At 40.1% G+C, this 25,702-nt stretch overlaps 1 protein-coding gene across 6 annotated transcripts in view; it reads right to left on the minus strand.

Annotated features, from left to right (window-relative positions):
- Nucleotides 1-296: 296 nt before the first annotated feature.
- The window catches only part of Ttc37 (tetratricopeptide repeat domain 37), a 102,493-nt gene continuing 77,087 nt past the window's right edge, over nucleotides 297-25,702 (minus strand). For 5 of the 6 annotated variants that reach the window (XM_028894020.2, XM_028894019.2, XM_037211092.1 and 2 more), the window contains 6 exons: nucleotides 23,980-24,138; nucleotides 13,934-14,086; nucleotides 6,292-6,422; nucleotides 4,333-4,456; nucleotides 2,429-2,522; nucleotides 297-1,779 (listed from right to left, as the gene is read on the minus strand). In XM_028894020.2, coding sequence (XP_028749853.1) covers nucleotides 2,448-2,522; nucleotides 4,333-4,456; nucleotides 6,292-6,422; nucleotides 13,934-14,086; nucleotides 23,980-24,138 — 642 coding nt within the window. In that variant the 3' untranslated portion in view covers nucleotides 297-1,779; nucleotides 2,429-2,447. Of the gene's footprint in view, nucleotides 1,780-2,307; nucleotides 2,523-4,332; nucleotides 4,457-6,291; nucleotides 6,423-13,933; nucleotides 14,087-23,979; nucleotides 24,139-25,702 lie in introns of all 6 variants that reach the window. The other variant, XR_003737003.2, reaches the window with a different exon arrangement.

Raw genomic sequence — 25,702 nt, forward strand, 5'->3', positions numbered from 1 at the left:
AGAAAACTTGTCAATTGCTCATTTGGTAATTACAAAAATATAATAACACTTCACTTTTTTTTTCTGATCAAAAATAGCAGAGACACTGCAAAAAACATGACAAGTGATTCCAAGCAAATAAACAGTGGTTCAGAATCCACTTATGAGCCGAAACGTGTTTCCACAGGAGGCTACCATTGGGAGCCAAATAACACTATAAATATCTAGTAGCTAAATGGTGGGTTTAAAAAAAAAAAAGAGAGAGAAAACACATTGTAATTCTAGAATCAAATGTAGCAATAACAATGAAATACCAGTCCTTGGAGAAATTAGTTTTAATTTAACTCAATTTTCTACAGTTTTATAATGTTTATTTGTTTCAAATTGACTTTGTTTTAAGAATATTGTTTAACATTAATATTAAAGGAGAAGGTAAAAAAAGATGATCTCAAGTTTGGCAGAAAATAACCTGCATGTGTACATTTTAATGCAAAAAAGAAGATCTGAATCGATATTAAAGACATTTTTACCGCCCCAATTTCCAGAAGACTCAGGTTCCAGACTTGGCAAAATAATCCAAAGGTCACCACTTGAATGTGGGCTGGAGCAAAGGCCAAACACACGAGGAGTGATCTTCAGTACACAAATCCTAAGTGAATGCATTTTCTAAACCAAAAATTGGTCACATAATCTAGAGGGGAAGAAGGTAGCCTCGAGAAGCCCAGGCACCTCCAGAGAGCAGGGGGACGACAGCGGGGCAGTGACTAACACAGGCAGATGGCAGCAGCTCAGCCAGCAGGAGACGGAAGGACGGACGCGGGCACCAGGCTGACAGCTACCTCCTGCAGAGCATCTCCAGCTGCCTGTGGATCAGGCTATAAACACTGGATCGCTTAGGAGGAGGACCAGGGAGAAATAAGCAGAGGACCACGTGTGTTCAGGTCTGTACTAGCATTAAGGACTGCCTCAGGTTCCATCCGAAGGCTGAGTTCTGATCCCTTCCATCCTAAGGATTCTGACTGTGATTATAATGTTCCACCACAATTGGGAAATACCAGGTTACAGTTCTGTCTAAGAAAATAACCTCTGAAGCACAATTTAATTAAAAGATATTATCAATTCATATGATTTCAGAAAATGATACAATGAGCCTGCTGGCTTAGGAAAAAACATATACTAAATTATATTGCCACATACCTCTGTACAATAAATGTTTACATCTGAAAAAAAATGTTGAGACAAGATCTCATTATGTAATTTGGGCTGTCCTGGAACTCTCTATGTAGACCAGACTAATCTGAAATTCGAGATCTGCCTGCCTCTGCCTCCCAAGGGCAGGTATTAAAGGCATGTAACACCATGCCGACTGGAATATTGAAAACCACAATCCAAAGTAATTGACATACAGGCTATTTAAATATATAAATTACTTTTTGGAAAAAATAGGTAACTCTGCTTTTAAGTTTTAAATCCCAACTTAAAAACCATGTCTCATATTGGTAATATGAAAAAAGAAGACACTGATTTTTGTTTTATTTCAGGTAGTTCATGTCTTTTCATCATGAAGAAATTGCACGAATAATTAAAATTATCAGCGTCATTTTCAACATATTTTTCATTAATATTTGTTTTTAAATGCAACTAGGTAACTGAGCATTTTAAACTTTATAGACATATTCATTAGCAGTCAAAATCTTACAAGCATTCATGTAAGGCTCCTTCACTAGGATCTGAGATGGAACTAGCCAGATAGACTACACGAGCACATGTATATTTCACCAAGACTTGGTCTGAAGAACTCTGAAATTTAAAAAAAAAAAAAATGAAAATTTACTTTTTCATATTATTTGTAAAATGGATACAAAGGCTTAATTGTAAAAGGCAACCTCCAAAAGACACCATATTATACCAGTGCAAATGTAAGAAGTAACGGTTAGTGCTGGGTGGTGGTGGTGCACACCTTTAATCCCAGCACTCAGGAGGCAGAGGCAGGCAGATCTCTGAGTTCCAGGGCAGCCAGGGTTACACAGAGAACCCCGTCTAGGAAAGAACACCAGCAAACAAACAAAAACAAGTAAGGGAGTGAAGGTTTTCACTTCCTTAAGGACCAAGTCAGAGACGTCTTTCAGGTTAAAAGCAGACCAAGGGTTACTGGAAAGTTACAGCCCTAACATAAGAACTTCAACTTCTCTAGATTAAAAAAGGAAAAGCAAGGGATGATTAAAACTGTAGCTTTTAATTTATTTGCTTTATTATTTAAATTTTTTTTTCAAGATGGATCTCACTGTGTGCTGCTGGCTGGTCTGGAACTCACATTGATCCACCCACCTCTGGCTCCTGAGTGCTGGGATTAAAGGCGTGCACCACCGCCCAGCGGATACAGCTCTAGTCCTAGACTAGTTGTTCTGGTGAACTCGTCACTGCCTGTCCTACTTTCTTCAGTTCTTACGTAGTCTCACAGCCTGAGATTACTGCGACGACAGCCTCTCGTTCAGATCCAATGTTCTTTTATCACCGTGAGTTTCAGCATTCTTCACCAACACCTGAGGGAAATCACAGACAGTTCGGGAAGCGATATTCAAAGGGACACCACCTACAGTGATGCAGCTGTTCACTTTTGCTGTCATAAATTACTAATTAATTAAAGTTAACGACTGTTCATTAGTAAAAATGTCAGTATCTTGATTGTTATGATTATCAGTTGTGCATAAAATTAAGGGTTCTGCGTGCATTCCTGTCACCTGTGAACTCTCACCCCACATGAGCCGGCTCCATACAGAACTGTCGGATGGCAGCATCCTGTCTATAGCCATGAGTCTAAGCTCGAGGCTTTGGTTTTGTCAAGAAGCTTTTCATACTTTTCACAAATGCCCCAAGCTGGAAGGGGCAATTCCATCAAATCATTCGGCTGTTTTCTGCATGTCAGGCATCAAGTACTGTGGAAAGTGTGGGACTTGCTCTTCTTGCAAACTGACAAGACAGAGCCTGGCAATGTCAAGTTTCTGCCTGATAACACAGACTCTGGTCAGACAACTGGCTGCGTTGCTAATGGTTCAGCCAGGGGCACAGACACTGACACTTGCCTCCATGCCCGTTGTCCTCTAAGCCTCCAGGGGATGATGTGGATGGATATATACAGTTCCCCACCTGTGCAGTGAGGTGCATTATGAGAGGAACTTATTCTAGAGACACTATCTGTCCCAACGCTGCTCGCTGTAAAAACACCATAAAAAGATTACCTGGAAGAAAGAGCAGTTGGGACCCTATTCACGAGATGTTCAGAAATGCAACGAACACTTGTTAAACCACCTATGCATTTGGTAGGTAAGGGTTTTGAATTAGCACCTCTCAATTATAAACCTCTGTCTATCTCGTAAATGACTTTCATATCTGTCATGCTGTGAAGACACAGGTAACAGAAAAAATACTACCTTTTAGACAAGCTCCTTAACATTTCCCCTTTTCTTCCACTTAAGAAAACTTGTAAAACTACACTGATAAATAGACATGTATGTGAGAACAGCTTTTAATCTAAATTGCCAAAAATATGCAATTATTTGTTTTATTTAAATGGCTAAGAGAAAGTTTATTCTGGAGCCAAATATGTTTATTCTTGGAGCATGCCCAAGTACTCAAATTTAGGTTACCTTATATTCCATGCCCCAACATGGCTAACAATTTCAAGCTATTTTTATAATAACAGAATAGAGAAAGTCATAAATCAAAGCACCTAAAACACATTGATGGAAGTATAAATTCTATTCACTATTATATTCAGGGGTGAGGTGAATGTGGATACTTGTGGATGTCACAAGAAATTCTCAGTAGTCACTTTTCCTTCCACAGTGGGCTGTAGGGATCCAAGTCAGGCTTTCATAACAAGCGTAATACCTGATATTATCTCACTAGCCTTTCCTATGCAATTCTTTAGAACATAGCTCACAACTGGCCCTGAGAGAGTTTTAAACTAATGTCTTCTACCCTTAGTACTAGGCATTAATTTGGATTTTGAACTCTAAATGGTTACTCAAAGAAAACTTAGTATGTCTTCCTGTTGAATCTATACTTAACTATTTTTAAGCACAGCTTTAATACCTTGGTTTTTCATGCCAAAGAATCTCAGCTTTCAGTATTATAACACCAAGGTGAGAATTTTATAACAAATGTATGTAAAACACTAACTACATTAAACCTTCAAACCATGTACATATCTATTTATCTACTTTCAGCAGATGCAACATTAATCGTAGTATTTTGGCCAAAGAATTTGATATTCATCTTTTAAAATTTCACTAAGAATAGGGTAAGTTTGAAAAGATAACTCTAGTTTTTCAAATAAAGTTAACAGCTTACGTCAATGAGCTCATAGTCATTTTTCGCATAGAGGTGTCTCAAAAGGTACCAGCGTGCAGTTGATACAATTGAGGTGGGATAACCAGGCTGATACACCACTCTCTCCAAGAGTCGACGTGTCTCTCTGGAAGAAAGACATTTACAATTACTGCAGAGCATTTAAGTTACTATGATGGATTTTATATATTAGTCTCACATTCATTTGAAAATCTTATCTGATTACTTTAAGATTTTTATTGATAAGAAAATAATTATTTATTAAATGTTTGTATACACAAAGCCCTATGACATTTAGTCATACTTATATTCACAATCTTATTGCCGTTGTTATTCCTATGGCAGACATACAAATTAAAGCTCACTTAACATACAGTGAGGAGAAGATTCTAAATTGTATGAGCATTTCTGGATGTTTACCCTGTATCTTTTTTTGACAGTTGCAGAAAAATCAGCCAGGCATGGTGGTGAATGCCTGTGAGCTTAGTTCTGAGACGGTGAAGGCAAAATGCTCACAAGGTCCAAGGCAACTTGGGGTACACAGTAAGACCCTATCTCAAAAATTTAGAAAATTCACAAGGAGAAAAAAATACTTAAGTAACCAACTAATCAACCAACCCAACAAGCAAATAAATAAACAACCAATAACACAGCCATGATATATAGGAACAAGAAATATATTACTGTATAATAGGCCACATGTGTAAAATCAAGTTTTTAGTGTTTTCAAGGACATGTACAATATGTGAACTCAACTCATATAATTACAAAATGATTTACAGTTATGATTTTTTTTTCTCTCCTAACTTACTAACATTGATGACCCTCAAAACAACTTAGGGGTAGAAATAACATAAAACAACTAACTTCAGGACTGCCAAATAGAAGGATCCTATAAATAGCAATTAGACCGAGCAGAACTGAAGAATTTGTCTTGAAGAAGTCTACACACAGGATTACATCATAATCACAGTTTCTTCCTAGACTGCATATTTAGGGGCTAATTTCTGAAAACGATAACAATGGTCAGAAAGTAGGGTCACCCGAGAGCTAGCATTCTTCTGCAGCTCACAATGAGCATCACCAGGAAGGACTCATTAGGTAGTTTACAGACAACACTTCTCAGGGAGACTGTCCACATGCACGCACGCACGCGGCTCCCCCACCCCACCTCACCTCTGGCTAGATAAATATTATAAATGCCAGAACTGCTGACGAGCTGCAGGATCTTAGTCCATACTTCAGTCTTACTTGTGAGGGCTGGCTTTTTGAGGGGGGCATATTTGTATAATAGTGAACTCTGTTTCTATAATACCTATTCTGTATTCAGTGTCAGTAATGTTCATTGTTTTAATATGGTTGATGTAGTAGAACCATGTTATTTTTAAAAATTTTAAATACTTTCCACTCATATATATGACTTCTAAGTAATGTTCTTCATATTTGAGACCTTCCACCCCAAACTCTAATAATATTTCCAAAATTTTGTTTTATTTCAAATAGCCTTTAACTTTTCTAGACATGAAAGCACATATTTACAAATAGCTCTGTTTTTTCAACATTTGTTAATTTTTCCAGTTTGTTAAATTAGCAAAACTTCTATTAATATAACCTTCAGTCAGGGTCCCTCTGATTCTGTCTGCTTCTAGAATCCACACTACACTGATGGCTTACCCTAAAATAGAAGAAAATAAAAAACCTCAAGGGTATCTTCACGTGAAATGCTACCATGCCAAACTTGTCATATGCATATCCATGTAGCAAATTTTTGTTAAATAAACATGAACTGTTTTGTTCCTCACTGCAATACAGAATAAAATGTTCCGAAAGTAGAAATATAAGAATATCCCAAGGCTTGTTACACTAGTTTATCTCATTATAAATCCTCCCTTGATCATTTCCTAGGAGGCTGTACAGTGAAGTAGGATTTCTAAGCCAAGAAAAAACACAGATTTCTTATACCTTGCTCCCATCTTGCGGTTGAACTGTAACAAAGCTTGCAAGAAGACAGCCAGAGGACAAAAGCAAACTTTCAAGGCCTCGCTTGTAGCCTCTTGAAGCAAGGACGACCAGTGATCACCTGAAACATTAGCCTAAAAAGTGCAAAATTAACATTAACTCAAAGTTTTGACATGTTCACTTTAAAAAAAGCACATAGCTCAGCTCTCACTATGGATCCCCTTCTTGTTTATCATCATACAAATACTACAAAGAGCAAAATTATAATTACTAAAAATGATCTAGGATCTGTTCCCTGCCCTTAAGGATCAACAAAACAGGGTACACTGAGATAAGGGAAGATCTCAAAATGAAGGTATCATTTTATAAGAGGAAAACATTGCTAAAAGAAAAATATACATTATAGATAACAGCCCTATTAACTAGTAATCTTTTCTTTAGTTTACCAAATTCAACATGACCAAACTTTTTAATAATGGTTGAGGTGGTTTGAGTAGGAATGCCCACCATAGGCTAATAGATTTGAATGCGTGGTCACCATGGAGTGGCGCTATTAGGAGGTATAGTCTTGTTGGAGGAAGTGTGTCATTGAGGGTAGGCTTTGAGGTTGCAAATGTCCAAGCAGGCCCAGTGTCTCTCGCTCTTCCTGCTGCCTGCTGAACTAGATGTAGAACTCTCAGCTACTTCTCCATTACCATGTCTGCCTGCATGCTGCCATGCTCTCCATCCTGACAAGCTAAACCACTGAAACTGTAAGCAAGCCCCAATTAAATGCTTTCTTTTATAAGAGTTGCCATGGTCATGGCATCTCTTCACAGCCATGGAACAGTGACTAAGACAGTGGTAAATTTAAGGTATTGCTCTTCAAAAATCATCAAAAAAGAAAACCTGAAATTTAATAACCACAACATAGAATATGCAAAGCAGATGAGAGAAGAATTGAATCAAAGTCATTAATACTGAAACCAAAGAACTGTCATTGCATGGGAGGAACATGCATGTCTATTCCTTGTCACAAACAAGTTTTATAAAAAGTACTGATTCAGAAATAGCCTGAACTTCCTAGGAAACAGTAACTGAAAATAAGCGGTAACAAAACTAGGTAAGAAGAAAAAGTTACTGAAGCTTTTCTGGGGCTGGGGTGGTAACCCATTTGTTTGGCTAGCAGGCATGAAGCGCTGTGATTCATGCCCAGCACCACATAAATGAGACGTGTGGCGCATGCCTGCTATCTAGCAGGTGGATGCAGGGAGAGTAAAAGTTCAAAGTCATCCTCAATGAGATCCCACATCAAAAACAATCTCAGCAAAACCCCTGTTCCTCTGGCTCTTAGAATCTTTTTGCCCTGCCTTTCTGAAATAATCCCTGAACCCTAGGTGTAGGAATTGTGTTTTAGATGAATCAACACTACAGGGTGGGAGGTGGGGCACACAAAGGATGATTAAAAAGAAAGGGAAGGAAGCAATTATACAATTATAACCTCAAAAAATAAACACACTAAAAGAGAAAACAAAACAAAAAATCCTTAAATTGTACCAAGATTTCTTAATTACAGGTATCCAGAATATGCATTTTAAAAGTCAAAATAGTTTATTTCACATTTTAATATAACCATATTAAAACAAATACATATAATAAGTATAACAAATACATAGTATATTTCACTTAATTGTAACAAAATTAGAGCAATAGCCTCTAAGTATAGTGTAAGCAAGAGTAGTTTGTGCAATCAAGGAAGAAGACCAATGCTTAATGAATATACAAAAGGGTAATGGAGATTGTTAGACATCTTTTGTACATATGAGAGCAGAAATAAAGCACTGTGTGTGTGTGTGTGTGTGTGTGTGTGTGTGTGTGATATATAATTGTGTGTTACATACCACACAAAACTACCTCATTTCCCTACTTTCCTTTCCTCTCTCCCTCCCACGTGCCCCCTCGCTCTCTCAAACCCATAGCCTCCGGGTTTAGTTGTTGTCACATGCATGCATATGAACACAGCTGCCGGCACGGCGAGACGCCCGATGGCGGCGCAGCGGCGGAGGCGCAGCGGCGGAGGCGCACACACCTTGGCAGTGTCCAGCAGCTCCCACTGGACTTAAGGCTGCTGGACAAGAGGCAAACCTACGGCTGGGACTGGGAACTTAGCCATTTACTCGAGACTAGGGAGGTGCCAGCCACTTTACTACACCAGCATGGTCCCTAAATTAGAAACACTTTTGCTTGTACTCACAGAGAAGTTTAGTTCTTACCCCTTCATCAGAGAAAATCCCTTACAACAGACGGATACCACGGCAGAAAACCCCAACAGATCTAACTGCAGAGAACAAGGGACTGGGCAGTGCCCGACCCCAACCGATGCATCTATAAAACAATAACTCACTCAAGATTAGATAGGCCCATGCCTAGGGGAAAACAAATACTATTTTTTTTTTCTTCAATAACAGCAATAAAATGACTCCTAATGACATTATTTTGATACACTCATAGATCAGTGCCTCAACCGGCCATTATCAGAGAATCTTCCTCTTGCAGCAGATGGGAACAAATACAGGCACAATGTGCACAGAGTGTGAGACTTTGGAACACTCAGTCTTAAACAGGGTGTCTTTATCAACCTTCTCCTCTCAGGGTTCAGGAAATATGTAGAAGAAGAAACCAAAAGATTCTGAGAGCCAGGGGGATGGAGGGCTCCAAGAAAACAGTGTCTTCCATATACAATAGGACTGACTCACATATGAACTCACAGACTGTGTGGCATGGGGGTTGCATAGGATCAAGCTAAATGGGGCCCCAACACTGAGAAGGGAAAGTAGACATGAGCTCCCCTCCCCAACCCAGAAGCTATCTCCAACTGACATCTGCTTGCTAAGGAAACCTTAGTTTCCCCCAATAGATAAAATTCACTGGGTATATTCATCATACTTCAGGGTAGGCCTCATGCCCAGCAATAGATGGCCAACACAACATGAATTCAATGATGTTTTCATAGACTTTTTGTCTCATATTGCTGTTTGGGCATTTTTTTGTCTTACTGGTCTTTTGCTTACATATTATGTTTCCAATTTTGTGTTTTTATGGGTTTTATTTGTGCGTGTTTGTGTGTATGTGTTTCTTGTACCTTTTCTTTTAATTGTTTTGTTTACTTATCTATTTTCTAAAAAGAGAGAGAAAGTCATGGAATTGGTTGGGTGGTTGGGTGAGGAGGTGCAGAAGATCTGGAAGGAGCTGGGGAGGGGAACTGTACTCAGAATACACTGTATGAAAACATTATTAAAAACTATAATAGTAATAAAATTACAGACTTTTTCTGTCTCTGTATATAAGTTATAGTAGGACTCATGACTCACATCATCTTGTACACATTCATTAACTATCTAAATAAAGTACATTCTGTGTATCGAAGAGTTCAGTTACTATGCAAGGACACTATCCACAGTCTCTCAAGACCCTCTCATTGAGGCTCAGCAAAGCCATGATGGCATGCTGTCCCTCCACTGTACTCCTGTACCTTCATGTTAACTGTATTTCCAGGTGTAGTCAACAATCAGCCAGCTCCCAAATAAAGACACCGAGACTTATTATTAATTATGAATGCTCAGCCTTAACGTAGGCTTGCCTCACTAGCTCTTTTAACTTAATTTAACCTATTTCTAATCATCTACGCTTTGCCTTGGGGCTTTTTACCTTTCTTTCGTTCTGTATGTCCTACTTTCCAGCTTCCTCCTTGTCTGGCTGCCTGGCCAGCCCCTGGCATCTCCTTTTCTTTCTTTTCCAAGTCTCAATTCCTCCTCCTACGTACTCTCACTGCCTGGAAGTTCCACCTTCTCCCTTGCTGGTGGCCATTCTGATTTTGTGAGACCAATCAGGTCTCACAGGCAGGCAAGGTAAAACAGCAACACATCTTTACATTGCTAAACAAATATTCTGCAATATCCAGGCCCTTAGTAAATTTTTAGAAGTTTACATCTGGCGAGTACTCTACTAAGAAATGACATGAGGCTCTCCAGGCCTGAGAGATTTTAAAGCTGTTTTCCTTAGGCTAGCTTTCTCAGACTTTCAACTTCAGGAGTAGATGCCCATCTAGCCACACAAACCACAGGTCTCAGCACAAAAATGAAACTATTCACAAATTATTAAAAATTTGTAGAGGACAAGTGCAAAGCATTAAATCCAGTGTGGAACCCTGTGTGGTGGCATGGGACACATGTCCATTAGCACACCCCTGCAGATGCTTCTCCCTTGTGACAGGGTTAAATCCCAACAAACCCACTGCAAGTGGATAATATCATAATGTCAAAATGCATTTAACCTACCATGCACTATAGCTTAGCAACACAGCACAGCACTGGCTGTTCACCCTCATTAGCCCACAGCAGAAATGGAAACTATGGCTTGCTGCCACTGTGCACATCCAAGAGACTTACAGCCTCCATCACTAGCCCAGGAAAGAGCCAACAGAATGTGAATACAAGTTCAGTGTCACTCTAGGCAGGCATTCCTACCCACTTTGAAATTCAACAACCATTGGCCACTTTCTCCTAGAAGTAGGAAGTCATTTCCAAAAACACCAGCAAGTTCCTGCTCCATATTAAAACCTTACACTGGAGAACCAACAGCCTCTGAATCATGACAGTCACCTGTCCAAATACCTTTAAACATGTGCCCAAAGGACAAAAAGAAACACACCAAGCATCTGAGGAGCTCTTTATTTTCATGTGTCTTTTGAAATGCCCTATGGTAAAAGTGGGGAGGCAACATCATCAGTGCAGAAATGTTTTACCTCTCAGTGTGGCTCTTCTGAGGTGTTTATACTTTCCTTATGGGCTAACTATCTTCTGTCTCAAAAACATCTTTCCTGATCTGATATCTTACTGTGGCATCTGAGTCTAATAGCTTTACTAACTTATTAGTTTAATATCTCTTCACACATTATCACACATACAATCCAATTTTAAAATACCCACATTCTCCTATCAATGTTTTACTTTATATATGGCATCAATTTTATTTCTTTACAGTAACTATTGGTGTCCAATCTTATAACAAACTAAATTAGTTAGTGCTTTATGGTTATGTTTACAAACATTTATACATTTATAAATGTTACTTCACTTAACATAATAAATCCACAAGAAGGCGAAGTAGGTGTCAGCAGAAAAACAGGGAAAAATGGTGCTGAACTGTTTGAAGAGCTGAAAAGGTCACAGGAAGTAACTGACAGAACCAGAACACAGGCTCTAGGAGAAAATGATCTTAGGGTGCAGTGGTTGGGGGCAGGGGAAAACACATGTGGTTATTGCTAAACACCATTCTGATTTATGCATCTCTAAAAGAGGGCTGCTGTAACTACTAAACCAGTAATTGTACAAAGCACTTAGTCTAGTGCTCTGTGCATTTGGTATTGCTATAATTATCATTCATTTCATTCCAGGTGGTTTTAATATCTTAGAATTTAAAAATCTAGAATGATATTTATAAGCAACAAATATTAATTCAGGCTAAAAAGTACCTACTGTCCTTCTTTCTATTTACAAGAGTACATCAGAAATTACATGGCTTCTGTAGCTCAACCACTCCCAAGGGTGTAAAGACTGGTGAAACCTAAAGCTGGAACATGTAAAACAGTATGTCAGTGTCTTATGGTTTCTATTGCTATGAAGAGACACCAGGACCATGGTGACTCTTATAAAGGAAAGCATTTAATTGGGGTGACTCACTTACAGTTCAGAGGCTTAGTCCATTATCATCACGGCAGGAAGCAAAGCAGCATGCAGGCAGACATGGTGGTGGAGGAGCTGAGAGTTCTTACATCTTGACCCACAGGCAACAGGAAGTGGTCTGAACTAGGCAGAGCTTGAGCACAGGAGACCTTAAAGCCCCCCTCCACAGTGACACACTTCCTCCTACAAGGCCACACCACCTAACAGTGCCACTCCCTATGAGCTCACAGGTGACAACTACATTCGGATTACCAGTTAGATAACCTGTATTGACTGTTTCCACAGTTTCTTTACTGTTTCTTGTTCACTTGCTCCAGAACCACCTATGCATAACGCACTGGTAAAGCCACAGAGGAAAACAAAACATGGCCCATGGGTCTACATCACCACCAACAGCGTTCAACCCCCACACATCTCTTAACTCTTTCGTTTCCTAATCAAGATACGTAAAGTAAGTTAATCATATTTGCATGGAATACTTAGGTAAAAACAAGTTATTTCAGGGCTGCACAGGACAGTCTCTTCTAACCATAAGCTATATGAATATGATAAAAAATCAAATACTATCAAAAGACATGATTTAAAATGTCTTCCTTATCCCTAGTCAAAGTCAGTGTCATTATAGTTCTCATGTGTCTTTCCACATAATGGTATCTATGCACTGCTGTGTTTGGACAGCTACAAACACACACGGTACACATCCTGATTCTTTAACATATACACCAAATACACAGAAGCTCAAATAGGATCATATCAGATAAATTGTTCTGCGGATTGACTTCACTCTCATGTATATATTTAAAATTTTTCCCTACTGACACATAATACTGTTTAGGTTAATCTATGTATTGGCATCAGACAACAGGGTATCAAGTCATAGAGATCTCTAGAAATACCTTGAGGAATATCAAATTGAATTAAGAAAAAAAGTTAAATCCTGGCATCTTTGTTACAGTAAGTAGCAGACTTTGAATTCTTAAGTTACCAAGAATACACTTGTTATAACTCAACTTTTTTTTTAAAATTCTTATATTTTATTTTTTTTTATTATTAAGAAATCTTCTATTCATTTTATATACAGATCCCCCTCTCCTCCCTTCTTCCTCTCCCCAGCCTTTCCCCCAACCAATCCCCCATTCCCACCTCCTCCAAGGCAAGGTCTCCCATGAGGAGTCAGCAGAGCCTGGTGCATTCAGTTGAGGCAGGTCCAAGCCCCTCCTCCTTCTTGCACCAAGGCTGTGCAAGGTGTCCCACCATAGGTACTGGGCTCCAAAAAGCCAGTTCATGTACCAGGGACAGATCCCAATCCCACTGCCTGGGGGCCCCCTAACCAGTTCAAGCTAAACAAATGTCTCGACTATCTAGAGGGCCTAGTCCAGTATCATGGGGGCTCCATAGCCATTGGTCCACATTTCATGCGTTTCCACCAGTTTGGCTGTTCGTCTCTGTACGTTTTCCCATCATGATCTCGATGTCCCTTGCTCAGTAGAATCCTTCCTCTTTCTCATTGATTGGACTCCTGCCAGCTTGGCCTGGCACCTGCCTTGTGGATCTATGCATCTGCTTCCATCAGTATAACTCAACTTTTAAAATTACGTTCTTAGATTGTCCCTAAACAGTTAAGAAATTCTGGTGTAGCTGTGGGTTGCTATTGCTCTATGTTCCTCCAGAGCTTAAGGTACAAAGTCCAGAAGGGACCACAGCAAAAGCTAATGAGACATATTAAAAAAAAAAAAAAAAAAAAAAAAAAAAAAAAAAAAAAAAAAAAAAAAAAAAAAAAAAAAAAAAAAAAAAAAAAAAAAAAAAAAAAAAATGAGGGAAAAAAAAACAGAGTACCACTATGTAAAAGATTCCAAATTTAAAAAGGAAAAAGGTTCTTTGAAGGAATCACGTTCCCATGATCACAATGATAACATGCTTACCATGCAGACTTCCAATGCTAGCAGTGCTAGCTTCAACAGACTCGAGAGCTTCCCACTCCAACTGCCCTGTTGGGATGCCACTTGTAGACTCTTTCTGTAACACATCTCTGCAGCACTCATCATTCCTTGGGACTGATACACCTGTGCCAACCACTAAGGAATAGAAAGGAAGACAGATGCAGAGCATTTGAGTTCAGTACACAGTCTGGTTCCCCACTCCCAACACATTCAATCAACTCTAATGAGCTTAATTTTTTAATCCAATTATTGTTATGTTCTGTGTCCCCCCAAAAGAATGAGGGTAATCACACTGTTTATTCTGTCAGCAACAATTTCCTAGCCATATCAAGCTGAAGTCTAAAGAGTCTGGAAGATGACAAATCAAGAATATCAAGTTACAATGCAAAAACTGATAAACTATGAAAATACTAATCAAAAGCAAGTTGTGCAGCTTTAGTGCTATGCAATAATGTAGCCTTTAAGCCAGAAACAGCAAGGCATGAAGTGGATACTGTAACAGCACTCCTTTGCAAAGCATTTCTACATGTGCAAATCCCCAACTGTTGTAGAACATTATTTTGAGTGTGTTACTTTTGTTTATGTTGCATTTCTTTAACTCTGTGAGGCTGTGTTGCTGTGCCTGTCTAAAACACCTGATAGAACTGAATGGCCAATAGTGAGGCAGGAGAGAGAAAAAGTCAGGGCTAGCAGGCAGAGAGGATAAATAGAAGGAGAAATGTGGGAGAAAAGAGCTAGGAGTCAGAGAAGGAGGAGGACTCCAGGGGCAGCTACACAGCAAGTCCCGGAGTAAGGGTATGATTTACAGAAGAGAAGGGAAACGCCCGGAGGTAAAAGGTAGATGGGGTAATTTAAGATAAGTAAAGCTGGCTAGAAACTTTACTTTATGGCCAAGCCGAGGCAGGATATTTATAAGTAACAATAAGACTCCATGTGTGATTTATTTGGGAGGGTGGCAGGCCCCCCCAAAAAGAGCAAAAACAAATGACAATACCCAACAACATAGAATTCACGAGAAAAGGCTGACAGAAACCAACAGTGGACAAGTTCAGAGTGACAGGCAATTTTAGCATGCCTATTTCAGTAATTATACTAAGAACCAGAAAAAATAAAATTCAGTAAGGAGACAAAAGATAGAAGCAATGACAAGCTTGGTGTACACTACCTACTTCAAGATGTAATCAACACCGCAGAACACGTTTATGCTGGGTTATAAAACAAATCTGAAGCCAGACATGTTAGCTTATGCTATAATCCCAGCACTCTGAAGGCCTCACAAGAGGATCACAAGTTCCAGGACACCCTGAGCTACTACCGAGCCCGTCTCAAAAACTATCACAGCAACTATATTTCATCAACCACTGGCCTGAAATCATAAAGTTATGTTCTAACTAAATGGAATTATGCTTGAAATCATTAACAGGGAAATACCTAGAATACTCTCATATTGGAAAATTTCCAAGATGCTTCATATAAAAAAAGACAAAGAAATCCCAATGACAAACAGCATTTTGAAACCAGTGATGATAGAAAAGCGACACCAGGATGCTCATTAGACAGCAGGGATGCTGGATCATCAGGCAAAGACTCGTGATACAAGTAAAGACTAGAGTTTGGATCCTGAGGGTCCGTGTAATAGCCAGGTGGGCACAACATCCACTTGTAATCCGAGTGTCCAAGAAATGAGACAAGAAACACTCAAAGCAAGCTGGTGTGCCAGAGAAGCCAAAACAGTGAGCTCTGGATTCAGTGAGAGACACTCAGCAACTGAAAAAGACAACCAATATTAACCTCGGGGCTCTACATTCATGCATACATACATGTGCATCTGTACACACATGTAAAACTACCACACACACACACACACACACCCCAAAAACAAACAAACAAAAAAACCCCAGATATTAGAATAACAAAATCCTGTCTTAAGAAGCTATGGCAGGAAACAAAAATTAAGATGAAACAAACGGCAAAGAAATGCCAAAAAGAAGAAATTAGTTTTTAGAAAATAAAGGACAAAGAAATGAGAACATAGATAAAAATATTTAGCAAAGACCTTACAGGAATGACTTACAGGCTAATTTCTCTTATGACTCTAGAGTCAAAAGTTCTACACATGCGAGCTGGAGATGGCTCAGCAGTTAAGGGCACTACTGCTCTTGAAGAGGACCTGGGTTTGATTCCCAGCACCCACACAGCAGTCAATCTACCTCTGTAACTCCAGTACCAGGGCTCCAATGCCCTCTTCTGGCCTTAGTAGCAACAGGTACACATACATGCAAGTAAAACACCAATGTACATAGAAACATTTCTTAAAAATTCTAAACGTGATATTTGCAAAATGACATCATCATTATATTACATTAATATATCATGACCAAGTGGGACTTAGAAGATTTATTTTTACCTTTCCTGTGTGTATGGATGTGCTCATGGGGGTGGGTACACACGAGAACCTGAGACTGATGGTGTGTGCATGCATGTACTCATGGGGGTCGGTACACACCTGAGAACCTGAGACTGATGGTGTGTGCATGCATGTGCTCATGGGCGTGGGTACACACACGAGAAACTGAGACTGATAGTGTGTGCATGCATGTGCTCATGGGGGTGGGTACACACCCGAGAACCTGAGACTGATGGTGTGTGCATGCATGTGCTCATGGGGGTGGGTACACACCCGAGAACCTGAGACTGATGGTGTGTGCATGCATGTGCTCATGGGGGTGGGTACACACACGAGAAACTGAGACTGATAGTGTGTGCATGCATGTGCTCATGGGGGTGGGTACACACCCGAGAACCTGAGACTGATGGTGTGTGCATGCATGTGCTCATGGGGGTGGGTACACACCCGAGAACCTGAGACTGATGGTGTGTGCATGCATGTGCTCAAGGGTGTGGGTACACACACGAGAACCTGAGACTGATGGTGTGTGCATGCATGTGCTCATGGGCGTGGGTACACACAGGAGAACCTGAGACTGATGGTGTGTGCATGCATGTGCTCATGGGCGTAGGTACACACACGAGAACCTGAGACTGATATCAGGTGTCCCCCTCCATCAACCTCTACTTTCTCTGCTGAGCCAGGGCCTTTGACTGAACCTGAAGGGCAATGGTTGCCTGGACCGGCTGGCTAGGGAGGCGCGAAGAGCCTCCTGCCTCCACCTCCCCTCTTTATGTGTGTGCTGGGGATCCTGGCTCAGGGCCTCATGCTTGCCAGGCAAGCACTGTGCCCACTAAGCCGTCGTCCGGCTCAAGAGTCACTGACGGTAAGGGGAAAAACAAAACTCTCACTAAATTCAGAGTCTGCTTAATCAGATTCTGATTCAACCACCAATATTAAAAGCTGGCATAGGGCTGGAGGGATGGCTCAGAGGTTAAGAGCACTGGCTGCTCTTCCAGAGGTCCTGAGTTCAATTCCCAGCAACCACATGGTGGCTCACAACCATGTGTAATGAGATCTGGTGCCCTCTTCTGGCCTGCAGGCATACATGCAGGCAGAACATTGTATACATAATAAATAAATAAAAATCTTAAAAAAAAAAAAGCTGGCATAAAAATCGCATTAAGAGAATGCTAATGGGAGCCACAGATGTGAGAAAATGTACATGATAATATATACAATGCCTTTAAATTCACAAAATTTGATGAATTCCTGTGAATCATTTATAATGATTCATGTATCTCATTAACCTCATTTAAGAGCCAATTTAAAATGTATAAAATGGTGCTTCAAAAAGAGTATCTAAAAGGTCAGTAGCACTTGAGAAGTTGCTCAACATCATTAGTCATCAGGTAAATTGAAGTTAAACACCAAAAGATACTATTACTTACATGGCTAACAAAATGTGAGAGAAGCAGCAATCTAGCAACACCAACATATGGGATGTTCAAGTGAGTGTAAACTGGTACACACATATGGGAAAATATAAGATACCTAGGGCACTCATAGCTCCATTATGTACAATACCACAAAATAGCAACAATATGAGATGAAGAAACATTCTAGCCACACAAAACAAAATGAATCTCCAATATGTAATATTTAGTCAAAATAGACAGATGCAAATGAAGATTCCATTTATATGAAATTCAAAACTAGGAAAAGTTAGATAGAAATGGCAGAAATCAGAATTGCAGCTTTTCTTTTAGGGGAGTTTGGGGGAGGAAATTAACTTAAAAGGCACCAAGGAAGTAGGAAATACAGGCATACACACACACGACTAGTACTTTTTATTCCATGTGAACATATGAAAAACACATATGCATATACACGCACAATTTCGTAACACTTGTTACACAATTTAATCTTTGATTTTCCCATTTTAATTTGACAAGATTATCTAATGCACCTTAAGATTTAAGTGTCTACATCTCAAATGAAAACTTCTATAAGAGGCAATTTACATATAAGCAATACCTTTCTTCAAGAATTAGAGACTTATTTAGCCTGCATACTGCAAATATTTTGTCATTATTTAATTTTCTTAATTATTTAGAGCAGGGATATAAAAAGCTTGATGTAAAGAAAGTTAAGAATGAAGGATTACAATAGTAAAATAAATGTTTAGGAAATCTATACTCAAAATTCTGTCCTTTTAACACTTTCCTGGGCCATGGAAGAAGCAACAATCTGAATACAGTCACTATGAGAACACCTCCCTGGGCCATGGAAGAAGTAACAGTTTGGATACAGTCACTATGGGAACACCTTCCTGGGCCACGGAAGAAGTAACAGTTTGGATACAGTCACTATGGGAACACCTTTCTGGGCCATGGAAGAAGTAACAATATAAATACAGTCAACATCTGCTTCTCTGTATTTTATTAGGAAAAAAATTAGGGATACAATGATTACTGTGTACTTTTTATAGCATTCATCAAAGTGAATTAAAGGAGCAGATAAGCTGCTAATGAAAATCTCTAGCTCTAAAATATCCATTTTAGCCGGGCGGTGGTGGGGCACGCCTTTAATCCCAAGCACTCGGGAGGCAGAGGCAGGCGGATCTCTGTGAGTTCGAGGCCAGCCTGGGCTACCAAGTGAGTTCCAGGAAAGGCGCAAAGCTACACAGAGAAACCCTGTCTTGAAAAACAAACAAAAATAAAATATCCATTTTAATCTTTGATTATCACAGAATATCCATTAAAATCTTAGATATTCATAACCAGAAAGTAGCTGAGGGAAAACTGTACACATACATTCCTTCAATAGGCAGAGTTAACACGCACGCATACACACACACACACACACACACACACACACACACACACACAATTATGACGTATGTTGTAGTTTGAATGTAATTGCCCCCATAAACTCATAGGGACTGGCACTATCAGGAGGTGTGGCTTTGTTGCAACAGGTATGATCTTGTAGGAGGAAGTGTGTCACTGTGGGGGTGGGCTTTGAGGCTTCATATATGCTCAAGCCACACCTAGTGTTCCAGTTCACTTCCTGTTGTCTGTAAATAAGGATGTAGGACTCTCAGCTCCCTGCACACCACCATGCTCTTCTCCATAATGATGATAATGGACTAAACCTCAGAAACTGTAAGGTAGCCCCAGTTTAGTGTTTTCCTTTGTAAGAGTTACTATGGTCATGGTTTCTCTTCACAATAGAAACCCCCAACTTAGGCACATAATGGTTAATCTTGATTGTCAATTTGAAATTTAAAATTACCATATGAATAAACCTCAGGACATGTCTGTGAGGGAGTATCTAGACTAAGTTAATTGAGATGGGTATACCCAACCTAAATGCCTTAGAATTTCTACTGCTGTGATGACCAAAAAGCAGGTTGGGGAGGAAAGGATTTATTTTGTTACACTTCTATATCACTGGTCATCACTGAAGGAAGCTGATGCAGTGGCTATGGAGGGGTCATGTTTACTGGCTTGCTCAGCCTGCTTTCATATAGGACCCATGACCACCAGTACAGGGATGGCACCACCCACAATGGGCTGTGAGTAGGACAGTCCCATAGGGTTGAGGAAATTGGCTCAAACCAGTTGCCAAAGCACTACATAACGTACTTCCTTATGAGCCAACCTGGAGTCTGTCTAAGGGCCTAGCAACAGGTGCTGTCAGAGTTCCTGACGATCAGAGAAGACCATGCAATGCCACCAGACTGGGACAGAGCTTGGGTGCTGGGAGGAGGGTATATAAGGCCTTCCTCGTTATTGAATAAAGGAGTCTGCTGTTTGCCTTCAACTGACTCCCAGTGTCTGTGTCGTTGACACCATGCCTCCTCACCTCCTCCCCTGAGGGAGCCATTAGGATCCAACAACAGGGCTGGGCCTTCCCTCTCCCATCAATCACTAATTAAGAAAATGCCTTACAGGATTGCCTACAACCCAATCTTTTTTTGTTTGTTTGTTTTTGTTTTTCCAACATAGGGTTTCTCTGTGGAATAGCCCTGGCTGTCCTGGAACTCACTCTGTAGACCAGGCTAGCCTCAAACTCAGAGATCCAACTGCCTCTGCCTCCTGAGTACTGGGATTAAAGGAGTGCACCACCGCCACCTGGCACCTACAACCCAGTCTTATGAAGGTATTGTCTTAATTAAGGTTCCTTCCTCTCAGGTGACTCTAGTTCGTGTCAAGTTGACATAAAACCAGCCAGCACACTAAATATTGACAGCTTCTATTACTGAGGTCCTAAACTGAATTTAAAAAGAGAGAAAATAAGCTTAACTGAACAGTGGAATTATTGTTCTCTGCTTCCTACATACAAGGTGACCAGCTACCTCCAGCTCCTGCTACTATGATAGACTGGTAGTTTCTTCTCTGGTACTGAGATAAAACACCACAATCAAGTCAAAGTATAGAAGGAAGAGTGTTCTTTTATAGAAGGCTTACGATTTCAGAAAGATAAGAGTTCATCGTGGCTAGGAGGCACGGCAACAAGTGGTAGGCATGGAAGCATCAGCCAGAAACTGAGGTCACATCAGGAAGCAGAGATAGCAAACCAGAAGTGACTATATTCTCTCAAAGCCAACCCACAGTAACAGACCCCTTCTAGCAAAGCTGCATTTCCCGTATGTCCCCAAACTCCCATCAACTAGAGACTTGTTTTCAAATGCCTGAGCCTATGGGGGGCATTTCTCATTTCAACAACCACATCCCATTCCCTGGCCCCTAAAGGTTCCTGACCATTATAATGCAAAATGCATTTAGTCCAACTCCAAAAGTTCCCATAGTCTCAACACTGTTTAAAAGTCCAAAGTCTCTTCTGAGACTAAGGTAATCTCTTAACTGTAAACCACTGTAAAATAAAGCAGATTACATTCTTCCAATATATAATGGCACAGCATACACATCCCCATTCCAAACAGGAGGAATGGGGTATGGAGGGAAATACTGGACCAAAGCAAGACTGAAACACAGCAGGGAAACAACAAATTCTTTAGCTCCGTACCTGGCATCTGGGACTTTAGATTTAAGGGCTTAGATGGCTCAGCCCCTTCAGCTCTGTTGCCTGCAACATACAACTCCCTCTTAGGCTGGTTCCACTCCCTGTCTGCAGCTCGCCTGGATAGCTGTCTCAAAGCTCTGGCATTTTTTACTATCTTGGGATCGCCACTGCAACACAGGCTTCACACTTACATGGGACCCAAGCAGCAGCTTGGCCACACTGCTGCCATGACAGGCTCCATAAAAACAGCTAAAAGGGAGGCCTGAGTCTCAGTTTACTGGCAGGCAGCACTCAGATCTGTAAGCTGACACCAGCTAGGGAGGGCCAGCATCTAAGGGAAAGTACCTGACATTTCAAACATTCCAACCATTAAATAAGATTAGATTAAGATTCCCAGATGTCCCTGAGCTAGCACACACCCATTCCCCTTTTGCCAAGACACTCCTAGACAAATATCAGCCAATCAGGGTCCTGAACCCTGAAAATCTCCTCACCCACAACCTCTACTATGACAAAAACTCTACCCGACCCGGGTTCGGCGCTCTCTGCTTTCACTGCTGCATCAGACAGACAGAGAGACCAAGCTCAAGCTTGAAATGAAGGCTCTTTGCTTTTATGTATGGGACTCAGTCTCTGTGGCGGTCTTTTGGGGGTCTCCGTGATCCTGGCATAACAGTTCACACTTCACACACAGCCTCTTGCCCTCTCAGGACCTTCAGTCAGGGACACCTCTACCACATGCTGCCTGAGCTCAGCAGCGATCTGAGACTAGAAGAAAACAGAGAACCCTTCACTCTTGCCTTCTTTGTGCCTCTAATGCCAGTACCACTGCCAAGCCAGGCTGCCAGCTTGGAATGGACAATAACCCCTTCGAATCACATTAGCAGGAACACTTTCATTCAGCTGTTCTCTAGAATTAGATAACACCTTAGGCTCTCTTTCTACAAGACGGAAGCTTAGCTGGGTGAGGTCCGGGCCTGGCATGCTGCCCTTTGTTTCAGTGTAAGGCAGGAATCTCCTTAATGGCACTAATCTCCTTCACAATTAGAGCCTCTCTTCTAGCACACACTTTGGCTGAAACATTAAGCTTTCTGGTGCTCATTTTTTTCTCGAACCTGCTCATTTGGTATTTCTTTCTGCCCACTTACTCTTTGTCTTTGCAGACCTGAAAGGAGTAAATAATAGTGAGCAGTCTACTGACTCAACATTATACAGAATAACTGCTCTCCATTAAAGAAATTAGCCATTACTTTTCCATTTGCCTCAGCAAAGTTCTCAGGACATGGGCACAAAGTAGCTGGATACTTTGTACAATTAAAACCCAAATGTTCTCTAGCCCAGTTGCTAAGACTATTCCCATTGAAACCTCTTGAGCTGGGCCTCCACGGTCTGCATTACTACTGTCTTCCAGGCTCCTACTAGAATGGCCTTTTATACCTACTTACAACATTCAACCACTTTTCTAGTTCAAAATTCCAAAGTCTTCCATATCCCTTTAAAAAACATTGTCAGATTCTTTAAGAAAGTGCTCATATGCTGGTACCAATTTCTATATTAGTTATTTTTCTGTTGCTGTGATAAAACACCATGACTGAATGTGACTTGTGGAAGGAATAGAGTTTATTTTGGCTTACAGTTCCAGAGTAAAGGACTCCAGGATGGCAGGGATGATGGCAAAAGTGGCCGGCATGGCATCAGGAACAGGAACCTGAGAGATCACTTCAGGAGTCAGAGTGCAAGCCATAAATGAGCTGAGGCTACACACTCTCAAGCTCCACCCCCAGGACATATGTCTTCCAGCAAGACCACACTTTTAAACACCTCCAAACAGTGCCATCAACAAGGGACCAGGTGTTCAAATGTCTGAGCCTATGGGAGACGTTTTCACTCAAATCATCCCAGAACCAGGAGCCTCTTTCCTTATGCCACTTCCATCAAGTATTCTATCACAGAAGAGAAGTGACTCCATAAGACAGCATCCTCATCATAAGACAGCATCCTCTTCATAAGACAGCATCCTCATCATAAGATGACAGCATCCTCATCATAAGACGACAGCATCCTCATCATAAGACGACAGCATCCTCATCATAAGACAGCATCCTCATCATAAGACAGACAGCATCCTCATCATAAGACAGCATCCTCATCATAAGACAGACAGCATCCTCATCATAAGACAGCATCCTCATCATAAGACAGCATCCTCATCATAAGACAGCATCCTCATCATAAGACAGCATCCTCATCATAAGAAGACAGCATCCTCATCATAAGACAGCATCCTCATCATAAGACAGACAGCATCCTCATCATAAGACAGACAGCATCCTCATCATAAGACAGACAGCATCCTCATCATAAGACAGCATCCTCATCATAAGACGACAGCATCCTCATCATAAGCATCTTCAACACAGAATGACTTAAGGACTATAGAGGCAGATCTTAAATTCATGTTAAATTTCCACAATATTCTTCATATTTGGAAACTGACAAATATATGATGAGCCTACAAGCAAAACTTAAACAGAGATGGAGTATATTCCTCAACTAGCATCCCAGCATATTTTAATTTAGGACTCACATAAGAAAGTAGAGAACTTACCTGCCACGCTGGAACGGAGGTGGAATTGGACATGACTGTTTTTTGCAGTTCTTCAAGTACAGCATCTGGGAGGGGCTTCTGTGATTCCAGGAGTGATTTACACTGAACTTGTCTCAGCAGTAAGATAACAGCTGGCTGATCAGGGTTACTTTTTAAATTCTAAAAATTAAACCCCCAAATAGAAACATATCAAATTAGGCTCTAAACTGAAATTAGTAAAAAAGTTAAAGTGTGTCATTATCTATATGACAAAAAGTTATTGCACATACCATTGTTTCTAATGTGATGATTGTTTTTAATAAAGTTTCAGCTTAGAATAGCAAGTGTCTTCAAACGCTTTAATATAGATATCTGTGTGTTCAGGATACAGCCAGCATGAACATATGCTTTAAGACTAGGGCTGTAACAGAAGTGACAGCAGCACTGTTGGTTACAACAATAGAAGCAAAAAAATACTTTAAATAGACAACAACAAAAACGAAAAATGATTATGATTTGAAAACAAGTGTGTTATGCTTTATCAAAAGCATCTCAAGGCAGACAATATGCCACCTGAAGGCTTCGCATCCGAAAGTAGTGCTTTCTTCGAAGCAGCTTACAGCAGACGATGTTCTGTTGTCATGAACAGCAGCTGAAAGTCATGCTCTCAAAGTAGACTGCATTTAATAGAGGATGTGGAGAAGAAGGGATGTGAGATGAACATATAACACACAAGAAAATGACAGTAATAAAAAATGTCAACAATTCCAGAATTTAAAATCTGAATCATGACACTAGTGATTCAGTGTTTCTGTAATGATGCTCTCACAATGTTGAACTGTTGACTTGTAATTACTCACAATAGTTTCAATAACTAACTAAAAACAAATAACAATAAAACATATGCGGTTGGTTTATTCTGAATTATTCAATAAAAACTGACCCAAGAAATATAAAAAGTAAAGGTTATCACTGTTTCAGTGGACATACCATACTCTATGATTAACATATGATTTGTATTTATTTATGGAATACAGCACCATAACTCAATACATATAACATATATTATGATCAAATCAGAATCATTAGAATATTCTTCTAAAATGTCAGCTCTGCAGGCTGGCAAACTTCCAACTCTTCTGTAGTCAAAATACTCTGTATTGCTTTCTCTTAAGAGAAAGTTGTTTTCTCATTAGATCACATTATTTATTTATGTGTATGCATGTATATCTATGTATGAGTGTATTTGACAGTGTTCTTCTAAGAGATACTGAAACAGTAAAATGAAAAGAAAAGGCTTATAAAGCATTCCTCATTTTAGCAAAGAGACATTACAATTGCTAATTGATGTCTAATCACACCCACAATATAATTAATACATTGTCCTGGACTTAGAGCAGATAGAGTTCTTTACATGAAAGAGAAAATACATTATTCTGCTTTTCAAAGAATTCAAGGACCAAAGGGATCATGAAAAACCATTCTTATTATCTCTCTGTAAAATTTCTCCCAAATGGTCTTCTCTCCCAAAGACCATTTCTACGAGAACTACACACTCTTTCTGGTATTTATGAAACACAAGCATTCAAAGAAAAAGCCATATTTAAAACTCTCTCCTTTTTAGTAGGTCCATGAAACTGATTTATTGACTGAATAAATATTTATTGAGTCCCAACCATGTGGCAAGAAAGATGCTAAGAATGTATCCACAGAACTTGCAAGAAGAGAGCCCCACAATGCTAGT

This window comes from Peromyscus leucopus, chromosome 15 (assembly GCF_004664715.2).
Source record: "Peromyscus leucopus breed LL Stock chromosome 15, UCI_PerLeu_2.1, whole genome shotgun sequence".
NCBI lineage: Eukaryota > Metazoa > Chordata > Mammalia > Rodentia > Cricetidae > Peromyscus > Peromyscus leucopus.